The following is an 18,710-nucleotide window of genomic DNA, read 5'->3' as shown; positions in this document are numbered from 1 at the left end:
TGCCCTTCTGCAACCCCAGCAGGACAAGCACGGTGGCCTCTCCCCATCTCAGCTCAGTACCTGAAGGTCCTGGACATCCCACCACCTGTAGCAGTGCCCCCTCCTCCCCTTGGTCTTTCAGCTACTCTCAACATCCCTGTGAGGGGGCTGATGTCACCTCCTCAATTTTAGAGATGGAAACCGAGGCTCAAAATGGGAAGCAAGTTGCCTCGTGAGCGTGGCAGGGAGAAGCCTTAAACTTGAGTCCTGAAGCCTCCGTTTGCCTACTTCCTGCTGCTTAGAAAGCAGTTGGTTGGCTGCTGTGCCTGGCCCAGGTCATTACCCCAGATCCCACATGTGTGCCTGGGCCAGCTTCGCCCCAGGCATCAGGGACACCTTCTCAGAAACTCCAGTGGTAACCGTGGGGCAGGGATTCTATGCAGCAGCAGGGAAGGCTCCCGTCTCTCCAAACGCCTTCCTATTCTCATCTGGGACCAGGCTGCGCATCTCTACCCCATCATCGGCAGCTGGCTTACCTTGCAGGGCTGCAGGACGTCTAGTGGAGAAGGGTGGCCTGAGAACAGAGTTCTCCTGGGAACAGAGGGAGCAGTCTGATGGTTAAAGCATGGGCTGCCTAGAGGACCAGGGACCAGCTGGTCCTAAGGACTGCTCAAGCAGGGCCCTAAGGAGTCACACAGACTAGGTGCCACTCCTCTTAGGACACTTGACCCAGGGCCTTTGTTGTGACCCAAGCCAATTGCCTCATTTGTTAAATGAGAAAATTAAACCACAAATTAAAAAACATCAGACATAGACACCAGAGCCTCAAGGGCAGGGAATTTTTAGTTCATCGCATTTATGAGGAATTGGGTGTGAACATTTGTGGAACCATCAAGGTTTCATTGATGGTGGTAACATGATAATATGCATAAGTGGCAAGTAACCACCATAGCACTGATTAGGAGTCTCCTTGGGACGGAGTCTCTGCGAATCACTCAGTGTAGATCAACAGTGATTTGTTAAAGACTTGTTCAGTGCAAGGCCTCGTAGATAACTCTCACGCAAGGCAGGATGAGAGGTTCCCTCAGAGAAGGGCAAAGCTCTGAGGAAATTCCCAGGAGTAGAGGTCATATCTTGAAGGGCTTCGTGGAGGAGGTGGCATTTGAGCAGGGCCTTAGAGGAAGATTCGGATTTGGATGTGTGCAGATAGGATAGGAGAGAATCCAATGCAGAGGGCACAGCATGAGCATAGGAGGGACGGTAAGGCAGCATCGGCCAGCGCTAAAGCCAGAAGTTGTCCAGTTATGCTGGCAGCAGGAGCCTGGGAAGAGGAATACTGGGGAAAGGGGAGCCTGGAGCTCATTGTAGAGGGCCCTGAATGCCACACTCAGGCGCAAGGTGAGTTCTGTAAGCAGAAGGGACAGTCTTTAATAATACACTTTTGCATTGTGTTACGTAAATTATAGAGCAATTTCTTGATTCTCGAAAACAAATGACAACACAACATCAAAGGTGAGAAACATGGCTCAGGGGTCCACTGGAGTCTCTGAGAGCATGTCCCTGCCCCCTAAAGGGAGGCTGGCTGCAGGCACACATGTGGGATCAGGGGTAATGACCTGGGCCAGGGCACAGCAGCCAACCCAACTGCTTTCTAAGCAGCAGATCCAGAACTGGTTCTCAAACCTCAGACCTCCCCATCTTGGTCCTTCCTGTTCCTTAACAGTGTCCAACAGGTGTTGAGCTGGGAGTAAGGAGCCAACAAGGTCCCATCTGTGTCTGGGAGAAACAAATCCCTCTGGCTGCTATAGGGGGGAAGGGTATGCCAGGGAAGGGAAGAGCTGGGGAGAGGTGAGACCCACTTAGACAACTTATGTTGTCATAGCAACAGGAATGAAGCCAAAGCTGGAGCAGGGGCCTGGGGATGGAGATCAGGGGCAGCCGGGGACAGACCAGAGAGCCAAGAGGTAGAATTGCTACAGCTTGGCGGGATCCTGCGAGGATGGGGTGAGTGGCCGAGAGAAGGGAGAAGTCAAGCCCGAGATCCCAAGGCCCACGTTTGGGTTTGGTGGACGAGGATCAACTTCCCAGTGTGTATTTGTGGGGTGGTACATATAGGGGGTAGGGGGTGATGTGGGATCCCTGGGGACCCTGCACCATCTGAGGCAGCTGGAGCAGTAAAGGAGTAGAGGCTTGGGTTTGAAAGCCAGGTGGCCCCAGGTTCAACTCCAGCTGCTGGCCCCTTTCACTCATGTGACTTGGGTAAGTTATTTAAGCATCCGGCACCTTCATTTGTAAGAGGTAAGAATAGGCTCTCCAAAAAGAGAAGTTACTGATAGAAAACTGGGTGAATCAATGGAGATCATAATAATACCTGGTTCAAAGACTTGATGAGGATCAAATAAGCCACTGCCTGTCATAATAATGCATGAATAATAGTTTAATCTTAATAAACAATGTTAAATCGTTAAATACGTACTGTACTGTACCATTTAATGGTAAGAGTGAAAACTTACCACCTCGGCATCACACTTGCTCTTAGCCCTCTACGCACATGACTTCGCTAAGTCCCTACAATAGCTCTTTGAGGCAGAAACAATTTTTATACTCATTTTACAAACGAAGATGCCAGAGGATAAAACCTCTTTAAACCTTCACAATGCTTTGTACCGGCATTAGCTTTACCCCTGCATCGCAGATAAAGAAATGAATCATCAACAAGAGGGCAATTAACACACCAGCAAAGGTGGAGCCCGGCTTGGAGCCTTGAGGATGGAGAGCTGGGCTGAGCTCGGCTTGGCTGGGAGTGGATGGCCCTCTGTAAGGGTGGGAGGCTGGGGTGCCCTAGAGTCCCAGCACAGCCTCTCCTGACCACTGTGGGGTCTTTCTTCTGTCTGTCCCCAGCCTCTGGCCGCTCCCACCCAGCCAGCCCCAGTCCTCCGGGGCCGCAGGCCAGCCCGGTGCTGCCGGTCAGCTACCGCCTGTCACACACGCGGCTGGCCTTCTTCCTGCGGGAGGTGCGGCGCACGCCTCCCACGGTCACCAACGGCTCCCTGCAGCGCTCCGAGCCCTTCGTGGTGTTCCAGACCAAGGAGCTGCCCGTCCTCAATGTCTCCCTGGGACCGTTCAGCACCAGCCAGGTGGTGGCCCGGGAGCTCCTGCAGCCGTCCAGCACCCTGGACATCCCCGAGCGCCTGACGGTCAGCTGGAAGGTGCGAGCCTTCATCGTCCACCCCCGCGTGCCTGCCTCGCAGCCCGTGGCCCAGGTGCTGTTCTACGTGGCCGGCCGGGACTGGGATGACTTCGGCGTCACCGAGCGGCTGCCCTGCGTACGCCTGCACGCCTTCCGGGATGCCCGGGAGGTCAAGAGCTCCTGCCGCCTCAGCGGGGGTCTGGCCACCTGTCTCGTGCGCGCCGAGCTGCCCCTGGCTTGGTTCGAGCCGCCGGCCCCGGCTGCACCACCCACTGCCCGCCGCAAGTCTCCAGATGGGCTGGAGCCCGAGGCGACAGGGGAGAGTCAGCAAGCCGAGCTCTACTACACTCTCCACGCCCCGGATGCCTCGGGAGGCTGTGGAGGAACACGGCGGGGTGCCGGGCCCGGGGGCGGGGTCCGGGCCGAGAGCCCGACCCAGCACCCCCTGCTGCGCATCGGGAGCATCAGCCTGTTCCGCCCGCCCCCGAGAAGGACCCTGCAGGAGCACAGGCTGGACAGCAACCTGATGATCCGCCTGCCTGACCGGCCCCTCAAGCCCGGGGAACTGCTCAGCATCCTCCTCTACCTGGCCCCCAACTCCTCCTCTCCCTCCAGCCCCAGCCTGGAGCACTTCACTCTCAGGTACGGGGGTACGGGCGGGGGTCTGGCTTCCCTTCCAAGGTCAGATGCACACCTGACCCCTTGTAGAGGGCTCGCCCAGACCTGCCCATCCAGCATCCTAATCCCAGTTCTTCCAGTTATCACCTGAGCAGCTTCAGGAAGACAGCTCACTTATCTGAGCCTCGGTGTTCTCATCCGCTTGATGGCCACAAAAATGTCTGCCCTGTCCTCCCTACCTCACAGAAGTGGTGTCATGGTGAAGAGGAAACATCCATTTCCACAAGCATGATATCCAGAATGATAGAATCGGGGCTGGAAGGGCCCTTAGACATTAGCGGGTGCAACTCTTCTATTTTACAGATGAGTAGGCTGAGGCCTAAGAGGAGAAATTGAGATCAGAGAGCAGCCCCTTGCCTGGGAGCCAAAAGATGAACAAGAGAGTGTCCGTGTGTCAGGACATTTGTCTAATCCTGGAGTGGGGAGAAATATTTTCAGGAGTCCTAGCTCTTTCTTTGTGAAGGATACAGTTCAGAAATTCAGAAATGCCTTCAGTCATAGCACATCCTCACAAAATATAATCATGTCTCACAGTAGGAATCCATGGTTTGAGCCATGTTGGGTGATTCTGAGGATATAAGAAAGGCCCCACCAAAATGCTCCCCACAAACCCAAGCACTATACATGGGACCTGAAACAGCACCATTAACCTCCGGCTTCTTTAAGTATTGCCTTCTGTCCTGAATGTACTACCTTAAAGTTCAAGTATTCCTGGAGAGAGTCATACCGAATTCAGTGATTAATACCTGAATGTGAATATGAGTTAAATCAGTCATCAGAGATCCTGGGCTGCATTAATAGGAGTAAAGTATGTAGAATTAGGGAGGTGATAATCATTCTGCTTTAGTTAGTGTTAATTAGAGCTGAAATGTTGTATTTAGTATAAGACACTACACCTTATGTATTCAGAATGTCCAGAGGAAGGTGACTAGGATATGGGCGACTTGAAGCTATGGCAAAAGAGCAACAATCGGAGGAACTGAAGAATTTAGGCCTGGAGAAAAGAAGACTCAGAGGACCCCTGCTCACCTCCCCAGATGTCTGTTCAGGTGGAAGAGAGCTGTCCTCCCTTCCCCCAACAGAACCCACGGCTGTTCTATTTCAGCTACATCCAGGGAAGAAGTTTCTCCTTTTAGGGACTTTCTAAAGATGTAATGGGATGTGTGCAGAAGTAGTGAGTCCCCTGTCACTAAGATATGCAAGTAGAGGTTAGGTAAAGACCTGGCAGAGATATAATAGAAGGGACTACAGCTTCCACTAGGGCCAGAGGTTGAAGCTACATGATACCAGATCCCCCAAATTAGTTTCAGGCTTTGAGTCTAGAACTCAGGGTAACTTACTCACCTGCTCGCCCTTCTCCCAGCCCCAGCCTAAGGATGGTAGGCAGGTGGGCAGCCCTTGGACCCCCAAGCTGACCCTCTCCCTCTTCTTCTTCTTGCTTTGTCCCAGGGTGAAGGCCAAGAAGGGCGTGACCCTTCTAGGAACCAAGTCACGGAGTGGCCAGTGGCACGTGACCTCCGAGCTGCTGACTGGGGCAAAGCATTCAACAGCCACCGTGGATGTGTCCTGGGCCCAGGGCACACCACTGCCCCTCTGGTGAGCCAAGGTGGCTCCTCTGCCCACCTCTTTGCAGGACAGCACCGGGGAGGGGTGGGGGAATTCTTGACGGAGGAGGCCAGGCTGGCGCAAGGGCCGGGGCATACTTTCTGGGGACCCTGGAGGCCAGGCTGGGGAAGGTTCAGAGGACCCCGGGGAAAGGCCACTGAGGAGGGCTAGGGTCCTCAGCGAGGGTTTCGGAGCTCCTGAGCTGCTCCCAGCCCTTCCTCCTGGGCTCTCCTTCCTTCCCCCACCGCGCAGGGAGGACCAGGGGCCCCTGGAGATCCTGCAGCTGGACTTTGAGATGGAGAACTTCACCAGCCAGTCAGTCAAGCGGAGGATAATGTGGCATATCGACTACCGTGGCCACGGTGCCCTGCCTGACCTGGAGCGGGCTGTCACCGAGCTGACGGGCATCCAGCGGGACGTGCAGGCCATCCTACCCCTGGCCATGGTGAGTGCACTCACAGGAGGCAGGCGAGCTCTGCGCCTGGCACTGGAGTGGGCCAGCGGCTGCTGAGGGGCACGGAGGTGGGAGAAGTCCCCGTGGAGGGGGCACTTGGTGGGGGGGCTTCCTGGATGAGGTGACCATGCAGTGGAGCCTTGAAGGTCCCGTGGAGGAGGGGATCATACAGTAGTCAGAGAAGATGAGGAAGGTGCTTTAGGCAGGGGATCTCCTGGGCAAAGGTGTGGTGATGGGAATGGGGAATAGTTTGTTCAAAGGAGCTATGGGTTTAGGAAGAGTGCCGTGGAACGATTGTCTGGTGCCCAGGGGCACGTGGAATAGCCAGGCAAATGTGCTGGACGTTACTCTGAGTCCGGAGAAAGATGGAAGATGTTGAGAGGAGATGGTGGAGGATTGGGGAAGCATCGTTTTCTGGCAGCAGAGTGGGGTAGACCCTGAAGGCTACCACGGGAGTCCAAGTGAGCAGAGCGTCTGAGAAGGCACATGAGACCAGGTAGATGCATCTGTCTGCCCACGTCCCCAAGGGAAGGATACGCATCTGAGGAGTAGGGACAGCTGGGAGCTGCCGGGGCTTGGCTGGTGGTCCTGGGAGAGCAGGGGACCTCAAGCAGCTCAGCAGAGCCCCGCCCTCCTCTCTTCCCTGCAGGACACAGAGATCATCAACACAGCCATCCTGACTGGCCGGACGGTGGCCATCCCTGTCAAGGTCATTGCCATCGAGGTGACCGGCCTTGTCCTAGATGTCTCTGCCCTGGTGGAATGCGAATCTGACAATGAGGACATCATCAAGGTGAGCTTCCTGGAGGTGGGGAAGCCTGGGAAGAAGGCCTCGGGCCTTCCGGGGGAGTGGAACCCCAAACCAGAGGGGAATTCACATCCCAGGCAGGTCCCCTTGGTAGGCAAGAGGAGGGGAAGTGGCAAGGGATGAGGGGAAGAGCATCCCATGTCCAGCCTGAGCAAGGGGAGGTCCTGGAGGGCTTCCTACAGGAATGTGGAAGAGACCTTTTGGCAGGCTGAAGGGAGAAAGCAGCACTGACAACTTGAATTCAATCCCCAAGTCATTATTGAGCCCTTGTTGTGTGGCAGACACCAGGTAAAGCAATAGGGGAGGGGGTCCTGGGGGGGATCTCAGAGACATGCCCTGAACCTGGGTGCTGGTGACCAGGTGGAGGAGATCCAGCCCAAGGAGGAAGCCTCCAGAAGCTCATGAGTTAGGCCAGGAGTGAAGGTTGTGTAAAAGGACCCACTCCAGGAACACCCACCCCAGCCCTCCACCTCCCAAAGGCCTTGCCCTGAGCTCCTCCCCAGATGCCCCCTCTGGGCAGTGGGTCCTCCACAGCCCAGCAAACAGGACATTGATCTGACTTGACTGGCCCAGTTTGCTACCTCCCCAGGAGGGCCTCCAGATTTCCTCTGGCTTTGGACAGTGGTCAGAGGTGAGATGTGGGGAGGAGGCAGTGGGGCAGGCAGTGATGCAGGAGGGCATCCAGCCCTGGTCCCTGTGGGATTGGTGAGCTGTTTGCCATGCCAGCCTCCAGCTGGTGCCAAAATCAAATGATTGGGCAACAGAATCTGTTTTCTGTTCCTGTAAATCCTTCAGCAGGGGGAGTGGGGATGTGGGTGTCCTCCCTCCCTGGGAGTGTGTGCTTTCTCTCTCTCTCTCTCTCTCTCTCTTTGCTCTGCTCTGCTCTGCCCTGGATCCCTCCTGGTCTCTGGAGCCCCGAGGCTCACCTCGTCCATCCCCCCCCATCCAGGAAGAATGTCCCCCGAGTGAGCCAGAGCAGACGGCTTGGTACCACACACCCACGGCCTCCTGAGGGCTGGAAGCCTTGTCAGGCCCATGGGGCTTGCCACTGCTGGCAGGCTGGGACGGGGAGAAATGGGCCTGCTCCCAAGAGCCCTCACGCAGCACCTTCCTCTACCACCCAGACTCCCACACCTCCGCCCCAGAGCAGACCAGAACAGTCACCGTGGCTTAGATACCAAAGGGAATTAGCAAAGATTCGAAATGGAATTTGTTTCTGTTCTCACTGAAATACACTCAGGTTCTTTCGGGAGTTTGCCAACATTCTAAATGGGATTTGCCAGCCTTCAGCTGGAATTCCCTGCCTTCCGAAGTGGGAAATGAGCATTTCTAGCAGAACCACTGTCCCACTCCTCTCCACCCACCCCCTGAGATGATTAAGAGAGCTCGAAGGAGTTTGGGACCGTCAGGGGCTCATCTGCACGGATGAACCACAGTCCCAGCCCCTCCCCACCCCCCCGAGAGCATTCAGGTTGTCATCAGCCCATAGGCTGCCTGATAGACCCTCCTCCAAACTCAAGGATGTGCACCCTGGGGCGTGTCCCAGTAGGAGCACCTAAATGCATTGCACACAGGATTCACTCCAGGTATGCCAGGTGTGTGCGTGGGCACTTACACAGATACCCGTTGCATCTGCCCTGAAGTACTAGCAGGGACACCTCTGTGAGTGGGCACAGCTACCCACCAAGATGTGTTCAGTGAGCATATGCTCATCTGGGGAACCGTGAAGAATGCAAGGTGGTGTCCAGGTGGGCATGCATTTGCAAAAGCTGCACCCGTGGGTAGCAGTTGTCCACCTGTCTGTGCTTGGGGTTCTCTGGTCCTGAAATTTCCTCTCCCTTTCCCTCAGTTCCACCCCTGGCTGGAGCAGCCCCCTCCTGGAAATTAACCAGCTGCCCAGCTGCCTGGGACCACTGGGCCAGAGTCACCTTGGAGGAGCTGTGGGCCTGCCCCTTCTCCCCACCCCCTCCACCTCAACCTCCTCCCCGCCCAGTCGCACCCCAGTGTCCTGCTCAGGACAGGCTACTCCTGTGTACCGTGGAGGACTCTACCCATCAGACACCTGCTCCAGAGCCCAGGCGGTCATGCTGGGGAGGGGAGCCAGCGCTGGGGACCCTCAGCCTGAAGACTCCCCCAAGGTGTGGCCTGCCACATCAAAAACAGCCCCTTACAAAAATATTGGCACACTGGCTTCTTGCCAGGGAGCAAAATCCTCCCAAGGTAGCCACTAAGAGGTGATCTCTGGAGCAATGGAGTGGAAGCTGACACCTCCCAGAGGAATTAAATTAGGGGCCTTCTCCCACCCAGCCTCTCCCCTTCAGCCTCCTGTGACTGGCACTTTCTCTGTCCAATGGCCTTCTGGCCTTCCTTGTCAGAATGAAGTCCTCTGCACTGCCCCACAGGATGACCTGTAGGGCAAGACAGGCCAACCAACCTCTCTCCCCCTCCCCAGGTATCCAGCAGCTGTGACTACGTGTTTGTTAGCGGAAAGGAGTCTCGCGGTTCCATGAACGCCAGGGTCACCTTCCGCTACGACGTCCTCAATGCCCCCCTGGAAATGACAGTCTGGGTGCCCAAGCTGCCCCTGCACATTGAGCTCTCGGATGCCCGCCTCAGCCAAGTGAAGGGCTGGAGGGTACCTATCCTTCCTGACCGGAGGTATGGCCCGTCCAAACACAGCAGATGCTGGGGATACTCACGGGTGACACAGCCCTGGCACAACGTCTGATCTGCATGTGTGTGTAAGGCCCTAGGTGTACACAGTCTGCAGGTCGGTTTTGCAATCAACAAACTTATTGAGCAGCTACTGTGTGCCAGGCACGGATGGGGGCAGGGATGGGAGCAGGTAAGTGTGGCCAGAGCCTGACCCAGTTGAGCTCTGGGTCCATCAGGAAGCGGTCTTATATATATCATGGAGCGTGGTGGATGAAGGAAGCCCTGAGTACAGGGAAGCAAGTGGCACAAAGGAAAGAACCACCTCTTCCTCCAGAAGAAGTCAAAGCAGGCTTCCTGGAAGAGGTGACTCGGGAGCTAAGTCTTAAAGGATGAGTGGAAAGGATTTGGCTAGGGAGACAGGGTAAGAGCAGTCAAGCAGCAGACAAAATGGAGCAGAAACACCAACACAGGTGCTCACACACCTGTACACGAGTGCCCCAGCCTGGGCACACCAGGGGCACACTTGTGAGTACATCAGCCAGGCACATGGTGACCCCCACTGGGCTCCCTCACTGGGATACAGGCTCACACACCTGGGTGCCCATCTGTGGGGCAGGTCCAGGTGTACTCAGCACACTCCACTCACCCACTCATCGCTGCTGGAGAGAGAAGCCAGCAGGGAAGAGAAGAAAGGCAGAGTGACAGGCAGCTAAGAGCGGGAAGGGTGGAGCTGGAGAGAGAAGCAGGCGGCCTAGTGAGAGTTGGGATCAGTTCAGTTCTGCGGAGATTTGGAAAAGCAAGGCAGCATAGACCAGGGCCTCTTGAACTTGCACGCGACTTGCCCAAGGATGCTGTTGAAATGCAGATTCTGATTCCGTGAAACTGGGATGGGGCCCATGAGTCTGCATTTCAGGCCAGCTCCCAGTGAGGTTGATGCTCCTTTGAGTAGTGAAGGACATAGTGAACTCTGAAGCTAGATGGCTTGGGGTGAAATCCTGACTGCTATTTGCTAGCTGGGTAACCTTAGGCTACTGTGCCTCAGTTTCCTCATCTCTAAAATGGGCACGTTTACACTTAGCGGATTGCTGTGAGGATTAAATTAGTTAACACAGGTAAAAGAGCCCTCTATGTGAATGAATATTCTGGTGGTTTAATCCTTCTGAAGCACTAGTCAAGCACTGGCCACACCCTTCTCTCTCTCCACAGCCTGCTTTCCTGGGTGAATCTCCTGATTTTCGTATTTTTGGCAATCTGGACAGGCTGAGAATTCCCCAAATTGTCAAGTCCTGGTTCCATTCTGCCTGCCAGTTCCTCCCTCCATTTATCTGTCTCCTCTTGCATTTTACTCTGAGCAGCCAGAGGAAGCCAGGACACACCTCCCACACTCTGCTTGGCAATCTCATCAGCTGAATATCCAAGTTCTGTCTGCCACACAGCTGTAGGACACGACGACGCAGCTAAGCCTCCTGGCACTTGAGCAGGGATCACCTTTGATCCAAGTTAGAGCTGAGCCCAGGGCCCAGCAAGTGCTTAGTGCTGAGAAAGAGCCAGTATTTGCTAAGATTTGATGCCAGCTATTCACAGGTGTAGGCGCAGCCAGGCAGGGGACACGGGGTGGGGTGGGGAGTCAAGAAGGTACCTTTCTAGGAGAGGAAAGCCTGGGACTTCGGGCTCCAAGCTTGTCAGAGACAGAAGGGGTGGACCAGGGAAAGCCTTCCACCCACGGGAGCCAGGGAAGGGCTGGTGGGGCAAGAGGGAGGGAGGGACTCATGCAGGTCAGAGCCGGGGTGGGGAGCCCTGACTCCAGGCCTCCCCCACCCAGATCAGCCCGGGAGAGCGAGGACGAGGACGAGGACGAGGGACGACGGCAGAGCGCGAGCCGTGGCTGCACTCTGCAGTACCAGCACGCCACCCTGCAGGTTTTCACCCAGTTCCACACGACGTCGGCGGAGGGCACCGACCAGGTGGTCACCATGCTGGGCCCAGACTGGCTGGTGGAGGTCACCGACCTGGTCAGCGACTTCATGCGGGTGGGTGACCCCCGAGTGGCACGCATGGTAGACAGCAGCACGCTGGCCGGGCTGGAGCCAGGCACCACCCCCTTCAAGGTAAGCACAGTGGGGCGTGCCGGGTGCCGGGAGCCTTCACACAGACGTTCCTAAGACAGGATTTCCAGCGCCTCGGCCTTGGGGAGCAACCCCAGACGGGCCCTGCAAACACACTTCCCCACCTGCCCTTCTGCTTGAAATTCTACCATCGAAGGTCAAGAACCTTGGAGAAGCTTCTCTCTCTGAGCCTCATCAGCCTCTGTGAACCTTTCATGGCTCAGTGTGGTCGCTGAGAGATGTGGCTGCGGAGCGGAGGAGGTGGGAGGGCCCAGCCAGCGTAGAGGCCAGAAGAGGGAATTTTGGAGATCTAGGGACTCAACTTTGACCTTCCTCCTTGATAACTGGGTGCCTGGGTAGATATCATCCATCTCAGAGACTATACATAGTGACCCATGGGCTGAAATCTGCCTGCAGACATATTTTGTTTGTAAAACGATTGACCCAACCGTTTAAAAATTGGGAGTTTCTCATTTTTTAAAAAATGTAAATTTCTGGTTTTAGAAAATATGAATCTGGCAGCACAGGGTCTGCATTCCCGCCTGGCAATCATCAGCTGGAGTCAGTACTGCTGCCTTTTTTACATGAGCATGAGTTCTCCCATTTGCCCCAGTGCCCACCACTCCCTTTTGTCTCCCTGACACTGAGGCTGACCATCAACTGTGACTTATCACTCTACGGGAGGGCTGTTGTTTTCTTTAAAATCAACTCACCTCACTCATCTGTGTTCCTGCCTGGCTCCTGTGAGCCCTTGACCCTTGCTTGGCCTCTGGACCCTGGTTCCCGGTTGCAGACCTAAGGCAGAGCCCAGGAGTCCTGCCTCCCAATCTGCCCCACCCCCTGGGCTTCTCTTCCAGCAGCACTCAGATTCCTCCCTGGTTGGGAATTTGGAGAGGGGTGGGGTGTCCTTCTCTCCTGGCTCTCACCCATCCCCACCCCACCCTGCCTCAGGTGGTTTCCCCCCTGACGGAGTCCGTGCTTGGGGAGACACTGCTGACAGTGACAGAGGACAAGGTCAGCATCACACAGCTGCAGGCCCAGGTGGTGGCCAGCCTCGCCCTCTCCCTGCGGCCCAGTCCCGGTAGCAGCCACACCATCCTGGCCACCACAGCCGCCCAGCAGACCCTCAGCTTCCTCAAGCAGGTAACTGGATGCCCAGCTGGCCAGCCTGGGGGCTTGGGGTGTGGAAGGAGGACTTGCAGTTTCTGGCCACGAGCCCCCCAGATAAGGGATTTGATAATGGAAGATCTATCTACCCTTTGTGCCCTGTGCACCTGCCCTACTGGGCCCGTGCCCCACCATCTGCCTGGGAGTCTGGCCACGGTCTCACTTCCTGCACCTGCCATGGTGAGATGCTCCTGTTGAAGGTTCCCACTCCTGCATTTCTCAGAGGGCCCGTCACCTCTGCCTCTACCCCCCAGAATTACCCTCACCCATCTCTGGACCCCCAGCTATAGCCCCCCACTGATACGCCAGGGCACTGGCTATGGGACAAAGGTGGAAAAGTTACAGGTGGGGGTCACAGGGGGGGAGAAGGTGGGCACTGAACACCGAGCCAGAGGTCAGGACACAGGAGTCCTCTGCCCCAACTTGCTTCGTGACCTCAGGCCAGTTGCTTGTCTCTGAGCCCTGCTTCTTCATCTGCAAGGAGGTCAACTCTCAGAAGGTTTAACAAACAGAGGACAAGGCTGGGGTTGAGTATATGTGCGTTCTCAGTCTCCACATGTCTGCTGGGGGTGATCAGGCATGGAGATACGGTGTGACTCCTGCAGCAGAAGGGATCTGAGTTAGACCCAAGGCAGAATTTACCATCAACTCACCCAGGGGAGAAGGGCGAAGTGGGCAAGGATGTTCTCGGGGCAGTATGGAGCCATAACTCCCTGTACAGAGTTGAGTGGGAGAATTCCCCCTCAAATAACCATTCCCGAGCACCCACCACCTGCCAGGCACTGTTCCAGCACTGGGAAGTCAGCAGGAGTAGATCTCTGATTCCTGTCCTCTCCTCTTCCTCCTCCAGGAAGCCCTCCTGAGCCTCTGGCTCTCCTACAGCGACGGTACCACGGCCCCACTCTCCCTCTACAGCCCCCAGGACTATGGGCTGCTGGTGAGCAGTCTGGACAAGCGCGTGGCCACAGTGACCCAGGACCGGGCCTTCCCACTGGTGGTGGCTGAGGCCGAGGGGGCCGGGGAGCTGCTCCGCGTGGAGCTCACCATCGCCGAGAGCTGCCAGAAAACCAAGCGCAAGAGTGTGCTGGCCACGACCCCTGTAGGCCTGCGGGTGCACTTTGGGCGGGAAGAGGGGGACCCCACCTACGACTACCCCGGCCCCAGCCAGCCAGGGCCCGGCGGGGGCGAGGACGAGGCCCAGGGAGCTGGCCCACCGGGCACTGCCGGATCCCCACCCGAGGCCGTGGGCCCGGGCACGGCCAGCCCGGTGGTGCCACCCACAGAAGATTTCCTGCCACTGCCCACCGGCTTCCTGCAGATGCCGAGGGGGCTGACGGACCTGGAGATCGGCATGTACGCGCTGCTGGGAGTCTTCTGCCTCGCCATCCTGGTCTTCCTCATCAACTGCATCGTCTTCGTGCTGCGCTACCGGCACAAGCGCATCCCGCCCGAGGGCCAGACCAGCATGGACCACTCTCACCACTGGGTGTTCCTGGGCAACGGGCAGCCGCTGCGGGGGCAGGGGGAGCTGTCGCCACCCGCCAGCAACCCGCTAGAGGCCGTGCCCGCCTGCTGCCACGGCGACCACCACAGCAGCGGCAGCTCACAGAGCAGCGTCCAGAGCCAGGTGCACGGGCGGGGCGACGGCTCCTCGGGCGGCTCGGCCCGGGACCAGGCCGAAGACCCCGCCAGCTCTCCCACCTCCAAGCGCAAGCGGGTCAAGTTCACCACCTTCACGGCGCTGCCCTCGGAGGGGCTGGCCTACGACTCAGTGCCCGCCGGCGAGGAGGACGAGGAGGACGAAGAGGCCCTGGGATGGGGCTGCCCAGAGGCGGCGGGCACCGCGCGGCCCAATCCGCCCCCTGACCTGCACAATTACAGGCGCAGAGTCAAAGAGATGGCATAGAGGTGCGTCCCCTGCCCACCATGGTCTGGACTCCGTGTGGGACAGAGCCGGGACCCAGCTCACAATTGACACGGGCCGGCTGAAGTGGATCTTATGCTCCGGCCCCGGCAGCTTTGCTCCTCCCGGACGGCCACCTCCTTGCCTCGCACCCTACCATCCTCCACCCCCAGAGGTGGAGGGGCCTTCCCCCTGGAGCTTGCTAAGAGGAGAGCAATCCCAGCCTTCGTTCTACCCTTTCCAACCCTCCTCCTGTCTTAGACCCCTGCCCCAAGACAGGGGCAAGGAGGCCGAGCTTGCGCCAAGGGTCCACACAATGCCCCGCCCCATCCCCCCATGTCCCCTGCTTCCCCCTGTGTTGGGGGCTCTGGGGGGGTCTTGTGTCACAAGCTGCACAAAGACTTTTCTCAAACCGCTATTCAGGGATTTCTGGCCTGCAGGGTGGGGAGGCGGCGGCTGTCTGCCCTGCCAAGGATTTTGCTGTGGACAGAACATTTGGGGGGCAGGGGATATTTGTAGCATCTGCTGGCTTCTGGGTGCCCCCCACTCCCTTCCCAGGACCTGGGAGCTGACTCTCCAGAGGGGTCTGGGGCCAAGCCAGGCGCCTCTCTGAGATCTCAGGACTCCATCCTGTGCCCCCAAGGGCTGTGGGCAGGCCCTCAAGGGGGAGGAGTCCTCGGTCCACCCCAGAGCACTGTGGTCCAGGTGCCCGGGAGCCCTGGGTGCCCCGCGCCCACCCCTCAGCAAGGTCAGCACTACGCCTTAGCCATCCCTCCTGCTCTGCTGAGCACTCCTTCCTCTCTGCAGGGGCAGCCACCCGCCCCGCTGCTAGGCGGAATCTGGTGGGAAGGGGAGAGGGCACCAGGCAGTGCTGGGAAGGACCCTGGGACAAGCAAGGCAAAAGGGAGCCCACGGCTCCCCTACCCCATCCCACAGCCACCCCTCTCTCGGGTTCTACCCACCACTGTGTCAGATTTTTCTTAAGTAAATGGAGGCAACCAGACTGGGAATGGGGGCAGCAGCAGCTCCCGGAGAACAGGCAGTACATGGTGGCTGGCTCTGTGTCTCTTCCTTGCGTGCAGGCGCGTGCATGCACACACACACACACACACACACACACACACACACACACACACACACACATATGGAGGTCACGCTAAATGACATGAGACGGAAACACGGCTGAGCCACCTGCGGTCCTGCTCCTCCTCCAACATCCAGGTCTCTTTAAACCCTGTGGTGCTGGGGGGATGCTCACCTCTGGGGATAGAGGACTTGCTGACCCAGAAATGTGCCCTTCTAAAGAGATGTCTCCTCTAGGAGAAGGGTAGGAGGGTACAGAAAAAGAAGGAGAGAGGCGAGAGGGTTGTATGCACACCTGAGCTCACTCCAGTTTCCTCCTCTGCCTCAGTGCACCTCTCAGAGGGCATCCCTCCTCGTCACCATCACCACCTCCCAGGAGGCCTCTCTTCTCCAGGGATTGATGGAGACAGTCTGGGGGTCTCCAAGTCAGAAAGCCAGGCAGGAAAGAGCAATGGCTGTTGGGGGGCTCCTCCCTGCTCGGTGGGCCATGGGCTGGCCCCTCGCCCCTCATGGCCTCCCATGGCCCTGGGAGACCTCTCCCCAGCACAGGTAGCAGCCCCAGGGACCACAGGAGACCTGGGGTGGGGGAGGAAGAGCTCGGCCAAGGCTGCCTGGCCAGCCTCCAGTGCCCTGGACAGGTGGCTACAGCAACCAGCATCTGCCCCAGAAGGGACCAGGGGCAGGACTAGTGCTGTGTTGGCACCTGCCCCAAATAGCTGTTGCCCCCACACACAGAAGGAAGCCTGCCTGTCACGATCCTCTGCTCAACCAATCAGGGCAGCCCCGGGGCTGTCGTGAGAATTAGATGAGATCGTGTCTGTAAAGTGCTGTGTGCGGTGCCCAGAAGCAGACAAAGTTCCCGGCACAGACCCTGGCACACAGAGATGCTTAATAAATGGAGTTTGTTGCATCCAGGTCTTAATGTTCAGGTAAGATGTGGGCCTGAAAGAAAGACTTGAGATTGGCCAGCTCTGCCCAAGATGTGTTGGCAACAGAGAATAAGTGTAGCTCAGCGGCAAGGAAGCCGGGAGCTGCTGGAAAGCCATGCAGAGCAGAGCGTGAGGCCTCTCCTGGAGTGTCCAGGACATCAGGTACCTGCTGTTCAAATGTGCCCTGACGGTGCCCTCCTAGAGGGTCCTAGGGGGTGGGCAGGGGGGCCCTCAGTCACTTTTCATCACCTGTGGTGCCCAGAATTGGCAAATGCTCAACAAATATTTGCTAACTCAAGTTCAGACGCAAACTATCAATGGCTTCCCTGTTATCCCTCATTTGGGGATTTTCCATACTCTGCCACCTCACCACTTACCTGCACAGTGTTCCAGAGAGAGATGAGGAGGACATAGGTGTGTGTCAAGGAAGGATGAACATCCCAGCTTGGGTGTGTGTGCACAGGAGGGGTGCTGGTATGAAAGCTGGAAAGTGGATGCAATTCATTTATTCAGTGCATTAAGCTCCTACCATGTGCCAGCTCCTGCCAGGAAAAGAGGAGGCAAAACCGTGGGCTTGTCGCCAAGGAGCCCCAACCCCGAGGGGGAAGATGGACATAGCGGCTGGCCATGGTCGCCTGGGATGATTGATGATAGAGCTTTGCCCTGGGTTGGTGGGGCACAAAGAAGGGAGGGGGAGGCATACTCAAACTGAGTTTGCTGAGGACAAGGCCAAGGACATTCCAGGAAGGGAGAATAGTGGGTGAGGAGGCCCAGAAGCTGCATACTTGACACCATGGGGCTTGCTTTTGCTGCCTTGTCTCTGCACACGCTTTCCCCGTGCCTGGGCTTTGGGTCCCTGATGATAGAGAAACACATAAAATGTATACGCCGAAGAGTGGAGGCCGGAGGGAATATGGTGGGTTCAAAATGGATGGGGAATCAGGATTGACTTGAGGTTCAGATCATTTCCCTCTTGCTGGGTGAAGGAAAGAAGGGTGCGAGGGGCAAGGGGACCAGTTAGGAGGATGCTGCAGCAGAAGGACAGTGGCAACAGAGAGCTGGTGGACACAGTAGCATTCACTGCAGGATTTGCCAAGTGCATTATCCCACATGGGAGTGAGGGGAGGACATCAGATGCTGCTGACACCGAGATCTCCTTCCCAAATGAAACTCAGAGAACACGCTGCTCCAGGGGAGACCACAGAAGCCGGCCTCATGGTGGTTGTCAGCATCCATGCTTTCACAAATGGGGAAACGAGGACCCCGAGAAGGGGAGCGGTTGGTTGATAGTCACACAGCAAACCTAGCAGCAGGGCCAGAGCTCTGCCTGCCACCCTGGCTTGTAATTTGTGTCCCTTTCTCTTCATTCCTCACCCCCTGTCCGAAGGCAAGAACTCAGAAGCAATTGCTAGAAATGGCGAGACCTGACCCTCACGCGGTTCAAGAGGCAGGAAGCTTGGAGGCAACGAGGCGGGACATTAAGTTAACAGCCCCTGGAATGGCCCTGGCGCTGAACTCCTCTTTAAAAATTTGTATTCAACCCCAAAACCGAATCAAGGGACCTTGTAAAGAATAGTTACTGACAGAGAGCTGCGCAGGGAGCGCCAGGGAACCAGGCCCATGAATCAGCTTGCTGGCAAAATGAGATTTCTCCGACAGCTGGGGGGTGTGGAGAAGCCACACTGAGCCTGTCCCCTGCCCGAGGTCAGTGCTCGGCTCGGCTCCCCGCTTCACCCCCACGCCACCCAGGACATGCCTACAAACCTGTCTTCAACAAATATTGACAAGCACCTACTATGTGCCAGGCACTGTGCCCCCCTTAAGAGAAGGCTTCAGGGAGAAAGGGAGAGACTTGGAGCCAAGCTGAGAATCTGGGAAATACAGTATATGGGCCAGGAAAGGAAACTCTCATTTAAAGGGATAAAACTTCTTAAGACAGGTTGGCAGGGACCCCTGGGGTCTGATGGTGCATTTGCTGTGTGACCTTCAGCCAACACAAAACCAGCTCTGGGCTCTCATTTCTTCATTTGTATAAACATGGAAGTCACCGCTACTAGACAGTATTCACTGACCTCTCTGAAGGGGCTGTGCTGTTTTAGCACCTGTACTGCACAAAAGTCCAGGGAGATAGGAACTACTAACTCCTATTTTATA

At 56.9% G+C, this 18,710-nt stretch overlaps 1 protein-coding gene across 1 annotated transcript in view; it reads left to right on the top strand.

Annotated features, from left to right (window-relative positions):
- TMEM132E (transmembrane protein 132E) overlaps window positions 1-15,567 on the top strand; it is a 51,647-nt gene extending 36,080 nt beyond the window's left edge. The window contains exons 2-9 of the mRNA XM_059998027.1: window positions 2,881-3,811; window positions 5,297-5,443; window positions 5,705-5,897; window positions 6,556-6,699; window positions 9,167-9,372; window positions 11,192-11,477; window positions 12,426-12,617; window positions 13,492-15,567. Of these exons, the coding sequence (XP_059854010.1) occupies window positions 2,881-3,811; window positions 5,297-5,443; window positions 5,705-5,897; window positions 6,556-6,699; window positions 9,167-9,372; window positions 11,192-11,477; window positions 12,426-12,617; window positions 13,492-14,547 (3,155 nt within the window). The 3' untranslated portion in view covers window positions 14,548-15,567. The remainder of the gene's footprint in view (window positions 1-2,880; window positions 3,812-5,296; window positions 5,444-5,704; window positions 5,898-6,555; window positions 6,700-9,166; window positions 9,373-11,191; window positions 11,478-12,425; window positions 12,618-13,491) is intronic.
- Window positions 15,568-18,710: the final 3,143 nt, after the last annotated feature.

Source organism: Delphinus delphis, chromosome 19 (genome assembly GCF_949987515.2).
Source record: "Delphinus delphis chromosome 19, mDelDel1.2, whole genome shotgun sequence".
Classification (NCBI taxonomy): Eukaryota; Metazoa; Chordata; class Mammalia; order Artiodactyla; family Delphinidae; genus Delphinus; species Delphinus delphis.
The sequence above is the reverse complement of the archived record's forward strand: the minus strand, read 5'-3'. Positions and strand labels throughout refer to the sequence as shown.